Raw genomic sequence first — 10,210 nt, forward strand, 5'->3', positions numbered from 1 at the left:
AACTGTTAACGTAAAGTGAACCCACAGTCAATATTTTTGGGACAGAGTGTAATATCAGTGAGTACAATAATGCGAGATTGGAATGCGATGCGTGGACTGTTGCAAAACAGCAACCGCAGAAACGGCGAATGTTTATGCTAAGCTCGTATTGGACACACACCCGTGCCTGCGAGTGAAGCGAAAACATAAATAATTTTATCAAAAAAACTGACGTGCAACAGAAACAGTATCGCATCAAAACTGCAATCACGGGAGAAGATCCAGGTCATGTATTCTGCAAGACAATGCTGGCTTGACACTCGGAAACTGGCGGAAGCTTAACAACAACTGCCGCCTAATAAATGCTTCTTTCCCACTAGCGTAACCATCTGCAGCGGGAGGAAATATTACGTTGTTTGCGTGTATGCTTCATGTACTACGTCGGAGACGCGTAGCAAATGGTTCAAATGGCCCTAAGCACTATGGGACTTCACATCTGAGGTCATCAGTCCTCTGGAACTCAGAACTACTTATACCTCCCTAACCTAAGGACATAACACACATCCAAGCCCGAGGCAGGCTTCGAACCTGCGACCGTAGCGGTCGCGCGGTTCCAGACTGAAGCGCCTAGAACCGCTCGGTGACACAGGCCGCCAATGCGTAACAGAGCTGACTCCTGCCAACAAGCGCGGAGGGCCGATATTATCCCACTCCGCCACGCGCGGCCGAGACAGAAACGCATCGCCAATGGTGCAGCCGATCAGCTGATTCTGACGTTCCGCGGCGGCGAGAGACACGCTGGCGTCGAGCGGGCGTTGACCTCTCCGCAACCGCCGCGAACGCCGAGCATCGAACACACCAACCGGTGCCGTCGCGAGCTAAACATCGCGTCGTAGATCATCAACGACACCGCAATCAATAACGACGATATATTAATTGTTATAATGACCTCATTTCTTTGCATAGCGCAACGAAAAATTGTTCGGTACGTATGCACATCCTGTACTCCAATCACATCCCAAAAAGAATTAAGTTAAAGTAACCAAAGCGGTTAGTCTGTCGCTCCGCCGAGGTTTTCCCCATGGTTTCCTTACTGTCGCGCCAAATGGGGAGCGAAAAGTTGACACCCCTGGGACTGCAAGAATTACAGAGTAAGTCGTAATTGTATACCTTCGAACACTGCATAAGCTGCAACAACAAAAAGAAGCGGCCAAAATGAATGTACCAATGTAACATGTCATAACTGTCAAACTAATTGTATTCTATGTTCGTTTCTTTTTTACATGACTATATTCGTAATCAATTGTATAGTTATGCAAATAGTTTAATCTGTATTATTTTGTGTGCAACAAACGTTATTAAGTACAACGACTGAAACATACGATGTGACATATGTAGACTGTGAAAGGAAAAACTGCATGTGTGAGAACACTGTGGACATGAAATAGGAAATATTTATGTCAAAAAACACGAACATTTTTTTATGACATAAACATTTCGGGGGGCAATATAGCGTCCCCAGTGAAATAATAAGAAAAGGCTTAAAAACAGTATTTATAAAGAAGAGACAATTAAAAATTGAATAATAAGTGGACACCAGCCGCTGAGGCGGACATACATTTTTCTCATGTATCCGTATTATAATAATTTCTCTGTGTAAGTTTCGAGGGCAAAAAAATATAACAAAATGATCTAAAGAGACGACAAGATACGTTCTTTTGTTAATATTTTAGTCGTCTTTACTTCTTCTCTTGCCTTGGTTACGTGTAGACGGATATCGTGCGAGTGCTGGCATATGTAAGCATATTTGTACTAATTAAGTGGATGATATATTGATTTAATATTATTGTTCACTTTTAATTTGTAAGAGGTGATCCCGATTTCATGTCCACCTTCCTTGAATTAATCTACATTCGAGTAATTTACAGTGCAACAATCGCAACGGCCGATGCAGCCAACGACGCCATTACGCAGCGATATTAACTTTAAAAATTAGCGGAAGCGAAAAACTCGCCCGCTATTAACACAATATACACTTTTCTCCACAGCCGCCCGACGTTGCAAAAAATACGTAGCTTTGAGATTCTTATTTTCATTACAACATTTACTATTAAAGACAGTCTTGATCAGGATTTATTACCTTAATAAATAAATCGTGATCAAGACTGTTTTCAATAGTAAATATTTGTAACACATTGATCACTGTCACTTCCATAATGTATTCAAAAGTAATTCATTACAACAGTCGAGAGCCAGAGACAGAACTCCGACTACAATGCAATGGTTAATTGAGGTAAGAAAAAATACTCTCGCGCTTGTGTAGGCTGGAACTGTAATTAACAACTAAAGATTTTTCGCTTTAAAGTGAACTGACTAGCCGAGGAAATTAATATAAAAAGTTTATTCTGTTGTTCAACATACATGCTCATGTTTTAAGACTCAGAGAGTCTAATGTCCATTAACGCAACAAATAATTTCCACTGACGATTAATATTGTTAAAATAGAGAACTTCGCAAAAGCATTTAACTGTAAATCAAAATTGAATGAAATATCACTTTGATTAAGGCCCACCACGTAAGTCGGCAACAATCACCATTACCAATCGATTTCTGTAGTAAGTAAGAAATTAAATTACGCCAGCCGATGCACAGAGTTATTAACGTCAAATAAAATACGACAGATGAGTATTGTAGTACAAATATCAAATAACTGGAACAGCATAATTACGGAATCTTTCGAAAGATCTCGCCAGCCGTAACATCCACCAAAGCTGGTAAATAGTTGGAGAATGGATGTTTCGCAGAACAACACAGCACTTTCCGTAAAACAAATGAATATCAAAGAGCGTAATGGGTGCCAGGAGTCCTACTCGGACCTCGCGGTCAGAGGCGTCTTGCCACGGTTCGTGTAACTCCCCCCGACGGCATGCTCCTTCGGGCATGGGTTTGTGTGTTGTCTTAGCGTAAGTTAGTTTAAGTTCGATTAAGTAGTGTGTAAGCTTAGGGACCGATGACTTCAGCAGTTTGGTCCCATAAGATCTTACCGCAAATTTCCAAATTTCCAACTCGGTTGTGACTGGAGTGCCAGCAGTGAGCATACATAAAAACAGATCTCTTAGTACCTGAGTAAGACGAATGGGTTGATGATAGAAATACTGTGAATATAACTGACAATAAAATTTTTACCGAACATCCGAAAGCACACCATTAATGAATTACGCCTAGAAGATGTGAGAAACTAATTCACTAAAAGACAAAGGAGATCCCGAATACACCAGATGATATGAAACGACGTTTTACTGCTTATATCTGTCATCCGTATTCAATATATCATATTCTCGCGATGTTTCACATTCCCGGTTATTTAAGTGATGAGACAGGCTCCAGAAATTAATTGTTTTTTTGTTTATGGGCATTATGTTGGTTTACCAACATATAAAAAGAGCTGTCATTCCGTACTCAACGTGTTTGGGTTCTTTCGCAACATAAGATATAATTGTATTTAAATTATTATTATACCGTCGTCAGTTTTGCCGTGGTTTCAGAAGATATTTTTTACAGTGTATTCACGTTTAAATTGTGAAAATCCATTTCCTGTAGGCAGCCAGTACGACATCTATCAGTAAGTACCAGAAACGTGAAAACGAATAAAAATGTAAGGTAACAGGGAAATTATTAACAAACTTTCGTAATATTACATTACTTATATTAGTTTGTTTGTTCGTTAGTTACATGTTCCAAATACCATTACAACGATTTTTCAATTCAAATGTGGCATGAGTCAGCTTAAATCATATGTACACATGATAAGTGTTAACATTAATGAGTATGTTACACTACAAAATGATTCAAATGGCTCTGAACACTATGGGACTGAATATCTGATGTCATCAGTCCCTTACAAATACTTAAACCTAACTAACCTAAGGAGATCACATACATGCATGCCCGTGGCAGGATTCGAACCTGCGACCGCAGTAGCCGTGCAGTTCCGGACTGAAGCGTCTAGAACAGCTCAGTCAGAGCATGGGGAGGGGGGGGTGGGTGGGGGTGGGGGGGTGGGCCCCGGAGTTATGGTCTAGGGTGCTGTTTCGTATGACAGCAGGAGCACTCTAGTGGTTATCCCACGCATCCTGACTGCAAATTTGTACGTCAGTCTAGTGATTCGACCCGTTGTGCTACCATTCACGAGCAGCATTCCACAGGGTGTATTCCAACAGGATATCGCGCGCTCACATATCGCTATTGTAACCCAACATGCTCTACAGAGTGTCGACATATTGCCTTGCCCTGCTCAGTCACCAGATCTGTCTCCAATTGAGCACATATGGGACATCATCGGACGACAATTCTAGTGCCGTTCACAAATAGCACTAACCGTTCCTGCACTGACAGACCAATTACAACAGACATGAAGCTCCATCCCACAAACCGATATCCGGCACCTGTACAACACAATGCATGCATGTTTGCATGCTTGTATTCAACATTCTGACGGTTACCTGGGTTATTTTTTGGAAATTTGTGGTAAGGTCCTATGGGACCGAACTGCTGAGGTATCGGTCCCTAGGTTTACACACTACTACTTAATCTAACTAACTTACGCTAATGACAACACACACACCCATGCCGGAGGGAGAACTCGAACCTCCTACGGAAGGAGCCGTGCAAACCGTGACAGGACGCCCAAGACCGCGCAGCTACCCCGCCCATCTTACCTTGGTTATTAATGTACCAGCATTTCACATTTGCAATGGGTTATCTTGTGCTTAGATATATCTGTGATCTTGCGATGTTAATCACTTAAATACGATACCTACTCAAAAGTATTGCTGAAATTCCTTTATTCTAGATTAGTTATTTTTTGGTGTTGCGATTTATTTCTGTTAGTACATAATGTGCAGTTGAAATGCCTCACTCCTTGAAGAGGTGCCTACTTGACGACTGTGCGATTGAAACCAATTGTGAGTAACGCCATCAGTTCCATGAAACTTAAGTTTTTCTCAAAGTGTAACATGATCTACACAGTCAAACAGCTTGGAAAGATAAAGAAATACCAGATGGTGTTATATTATTGTGTAAGTCTCGCAATATTTGCTGAGAGAATATATAAATAACATTCCCAGTCGAGAAATTCCTCTGGAATTCAAACTGTCTTCTGCAAAGTTAACTGTTTCTACTTACATTTGAGACTGATCTTCAGTATATTGATTTTTCGAATGTTTTGTAAAGTGACGTCAGAAAGCAAACTGGACCATACACACAGAAGTCTTTCAAAAATGGTTCAAATGGCTCTAAGCACTATGGAACTTAACATCTGAGGACATCAGTCCGCTAGACTTAGACCTACTTAAACCTAACTAACCTAAGAACATCACACGCATCCACGCCCGAGGCAGGATTCGAACCTGCGACCGAAGCAGCAGCGCAGTTCCGGAGAGAAGCGCCTAGAACCGCTCAGCCACAGCTGCCGGCTACAAGTCTTTCTTGTAACCTTTCTTATAAAGCTGTTTAACAAGTGGATATTTTAATCTATCTGGGAAATTTCCCTATACCAGTGATATACAAGGAACGACATTATTAGATTAGAACAGTTTTTCAGAATTCTGTTTGGAATTCGATCAACACAGTATGACATTTTGTTTTTTAGAATTTTTACGTTCTAAAGCAAGAAGAAACGACGAACCACGAAGGAGTTATGTAAATTCGTCGCAGATTTATGTTCATACAGGTATCGAAGGAAAATACAAAACTGCAAACTTTGATGGGCCATGGATGAAAGTGTGATGCTGTAGCGCAGTTTCAGGGGGCACAGGCCAAGGATAGTACACAGGGGACATATACCAGGGCATGAAGAATTTAGGAATTTAATTGCGTGCACTCAGTTAGACAGTTACTATGCCTCGCAGACAGGCGTGTGGACAATATACGCTGATATCAGCATTTTGGAGTGGACGTGTAGTTGGGCTCAAAGAAGCCGGTTGGAGTAATAGGCGAACCAGTCGACATTCCCGGCGGGGTCAGGGATTTTCTCTGCCTCGTGATGACTGGGTGTTGTGTGATGTCCTTAGGTAAGTTAGGTTTAAGTAGTTCTAAGTTCTAGGGGACTGATGACCATAGATGTTAAGTCCCATAGTGCTCAGAGCCATTTTGAACCAGTCGACATTTAAATAGGGACGATGGCACCATTCGACGATGCTGGCAGGGATGGGTGAATCAAGGTTGAACGCAGTGTCAAGAAGGGAGCAGTCGCCGTAGTGAGACGACAAAAAGTGAGGACCGGGGAGACGACAGAGGGGCACTCAGAGCTCTGGATTCATCACCATCACCGATCCTACATATAACTGGTGTTTCAGTGACCACAAGGACCACTAAGGGGGTTGAGCTCACGGCGTTCATTGTGCCGCTACTGTAGACCCCTGTACACCAACAAGCCCATTTGCAGTGGTGTCTGTCACTTTCGGACTGGAATTTCATTGACTAGAGTAGAATTTTCTTAGTGCCGAGGCCCGCTTCGAATTGAGCCCCGACGACTAGCAAAGGCGTGTCTGGAGATGCCCGGGACAGCGGTGGAATACCAACCTGACTGTCCTTCGCCAACCGACGACCCAACAGTCAGGAGGAATGGTCTGGGATGCCGTTCCATTTCATAGCAGGGCCCTTTGGTTGTCATCCGCGGCACCCCCAGAGCACGGCGGTACGTCAACCAATGACTACGCCCCGTTTTGCTGCCCTTCATGGTAGGATAATGCCAGCTCGCAATCGGTGAGAGTTACTACTGCTTGTCTTGGTGCTTGCCAAACCTTGACTTGGCCAGCTAGGTCGCTGGATCTCCCCCTAACTGAGAATGTTTGGAGAATTATGGGCAGGGCCCTCCAACCATCTCGGGATTTTGCCGATGTAGGCCGCCACTTGGACAGAATTTTGCACGATATCCCTCAGGAGGACATCCAACAACTCCCTCAATCGTTGCTAAGCCGAATAACTGCTTGCACAAGCGCCAGAGGTGGACCAAAGCGTTATTGACTTGTACTCTTTCTCTTAAATAAATCATCTAATTTCTCTGAAATTGTAATCATTTGTTTGTCTGTTCATCTTCATCTACATCTGCATCCATACTCCCCAAGCCACCTGACAGTGTGTGGCGGAGGGTCCTTTGAGTACCTCTATCGGTTCTCCCTTCTATTCCAGTCTAGTATTGTTGGTGGAAAGAAATGTTGTCGGTATGACTCTGTGTGGGCTCTAATCTCTCTGATTTTATCCTCATGGTCTCTTCGCGAGATATACGTAGGAGGGAGCAATATACTGCTTGACTCCTCGGTGAGGGTATGTTCTCGAAACTTCAACAAAAGCCCGTACCGAGCTACTGCGCGTCTCTCTTGCAGAGACTTCCACTGTAGTTTATCTATCATCTCCGTAACGCTTTCGCGATTGCTAAATGATCCTGTAACGAAGCGTGCTGCTCTCTGTTGGATCTTCTCTATCTCTTCTATCAACCCTATCTGGTAAGGATCCCACACTGGTGAGCAGTATTCAAGCAGTGGGCGAACAAGTGTACTGTAACGCACTTTCTTTGTTTACGGATTGCATTTCCTTAGGATTCTTCCAATGACTCTCAGTCTGGCATCTGCTTTACCGACGATCAACTTTATATGGTCATTCCATTTTAAATCACTCATAACGCGCCGGCCGCGGTGGTCTAGCGGTTCAGGCGCTCAGTCCGGAACCGCACGACTGCTATGGTCGCAGGTTCGAATCCTGCCTCGGGCATGGATGTGTGTGATGTCCTTAGGTTAGTTAGGTTTAAGTAGTTCTAGGGGACTGATGACCACAGATGTTAAGTCCCATAGTGCTCAGAGCCATTTTGAACTCTAATGCCTACTCCCAGATAATTTATGGAATTAACTGCTTCCAGTTGCTGACCTGCTATATTGTAGCTAAATGAAAAGGGATCTTTCTTTCTACGTATTCGCAGCACATTACACTTGTCTACATTGAGATTCAATTGCCATTCCCTGCACCGTGCGTCAATTCGTTGCAGATCCTTCTGTATTTCTGTACAATTTTCCATTGTTACAACCTCTCGATATACTACGGCATCATTCGCAAAAAGCCTCAGTGAACTTCCGATGTTATCCACAAGGTCATTTAAATATATTGTGAGCAGCAACGGTCCCACGACACTCCCCTGCGCTTTCCATCTCATTCGGATAATTCTTTCGTGATGAATCGCTTTTTTTTTTTTTTTTCACCTTCGACTATTAATTCCTGTGAAGGATATTGGTGCTACACCTAATTGCTTAACATTTTGTGGCATTAAAATTTTAATATATTAATATATTCTCTTGCTTCTTCAACTGAACTATAAAACACTATTTTTACTGTTAAATCTGTTATTCATATGTCTAATGGTCCACTATTGTCGATTCAACTTGCCATAAAGGAAGCTCTGCTGCTGGCAGCAGCGAGTGAAAACAAAGAGATTGCGGTAGAAAAACGTGAGTGGTAAGACATCTCTAGACTATTAACACAAGCCTCCAGAAGGAGATAACTGAGGATAGGGAAACCGTGAATATAACGATGGTGAGGTGGAAGAAGGGCAGAAAAAAAGTGTGGCCCTAGCAGTAACTGTGAAACATATGAGAAAACATTACAGCATCTTCCGATTGAGTCATAGTCATCGTCATTTGAAAAAGAATAGTAATTCGCGACTTTTCTCCAGAAATGTTTCTGTAATTATTTAGCACATTTTTCTTAACAGATAGTTCAAGCCGGCCGGAGTGGCCGTGCGGCTCTAGGCACTACAGTCTGGAACCGCGTGAACGCTACGGTCGCAGGTTCGAATCCTGCATCGGGCATGGATGTGTGTAATGTCCTTATGTTAGTTAGGTTTAAGTAGTGCTAAGTTCTAGAGGACTGATGGCCTTAGAAGTTGAGTCCCATAGCGCTCAGAGCCATTTGAACCGGATAGTTCAAAATGGTTCAAATGGCTCTGAGCACTATGGGACTTAACTTCTGAGGTCATCAGCCCCCTAGAACTTAGAACTACTTAAACCATATAATCTAAGGACATCACGCACATCCATGCCCGAGGTAGGATTCGAATCTGCGACCGTAGTGGTCGCGCGGTTCCAGATTGTAGCGCCTAGAACCGCTCGGTCACTCTGACCGGCAACAGATAGTTCTGCAGCTTCCTGACTCTTCAGGTTATCCCTAGCGAAGAGTGTTGTTTCATTTTTAGGGCTCTTATTGCAGCGAAATGCTAACTCGAATAACAGACTTCGCTGTCCGAATGTGCCAGAAGTGAAATGAAATCAAGCAAATTTTCGTTGTGCGCATATCTGAACTGTTACTAAATCGTTAGGCTGAATTCTCAACGGTTCACTGCTCCAAAAATAAAGTAATTAATTATAAATTAATAAAATTTTAAAATGTCGAAGTTGGGTTTTCGATGGATAGGAAAACGTGGATTATCTATCACAACCAACATTCGACAAACACTAAGGATGAAGAGGAAAAGTCAAGTCATAGCGACGTTCCCACATTTAGATGAAAATCACAATTATAGTTGGAAAAGCACCTATTTAAAACTCTCGAGCGAGTTTCAAAGAATTCAGTATTATTTTGCAGATTACATACTGCAGCTATCTATATACTAACTGGAACCTAGCACATACTTGTAAATAGTGTAAAATGTAAGAACAAGGACTAGAAAAATGTGCAAGTATAAAAACAAACAATGCAATGTCTGTCGTAAATCTTAATATTAATTTCAAAACAAATAGTAAAAGCCTATCGACAGATCTATATCAGCAGATAGAAATAGAAATTGTAACTTTGCGACAGTAGTTAATGTCGTCTTTCGCGCGCAAGCACTTACTAGCTTTCTAGGCGTGGACGTACCTGGCGGCATTGCGCTCTGTTGGCTGCACCTCCCCGTCCACCACGCAGGTCTGTGCCAGGTGTAGAAGCCCTCCGCGTCATGTACAGCAGAGGTCACTGCTGCCGAGCGCAAGAGCCGCTTTTCGGGATTCCCGTTTTCCCCCTCTTCCTCCGACTACCCGTCCAGATACCGGCTCTGATTTACCTACGTGCTCTCAACTCTTTGACGTAGTAAGATAGGTTTACGCAACAGTTCATGAACGAACTGCTTGGGTGCAGTGGCGTGCCATTCAAGGTTACCGAGACTTCCATTGCTGAATAGCAGTGTGTAGTCTATACACGTTCATGT

General features: G+C 42.9%; 1 protein-coding gene across 1 annotated transcript in view; it reads right to left on the reverse strand.

Moving 5' to 3' along the window:
* The window catches only part of LOC126299138 (sodium-coupled monocarboxylate transporter 1-like), a 332,547-nt gene extending 322,573 nt beyond the window's left edge, over positions 1-9,974 (reverse strand). The window contains exon 1 of the mRNA XM_049990900.1: positions 9,883-9,974. Coding sequence (XP_049846857.1) covers positions 9,883-9,892 — 10 coding nt within the window. The 5' untranslated portion in view covers positions 9,893-9,974. The remainder of the gene's footprint in view (positions 1-9,882) is intronic.
* Between the last annotated feature and the right edge of the window lie 236 nt (positions 9,975-10,210).

Source organism: Schistocerca gregaria, chromosome X (assembly GCF_023897955.1).
Source record: "Schistocerca gregaria isolate iqSchGreg1 chromosome X, iqSchGreg1.2, whole genome shotgun sequence".
NCBI lineage: Eukaryota > Metazoa > Arthropoda > Insecta > Orthoptera > Acrididae > Schistocerca > Schistocerca gregaria.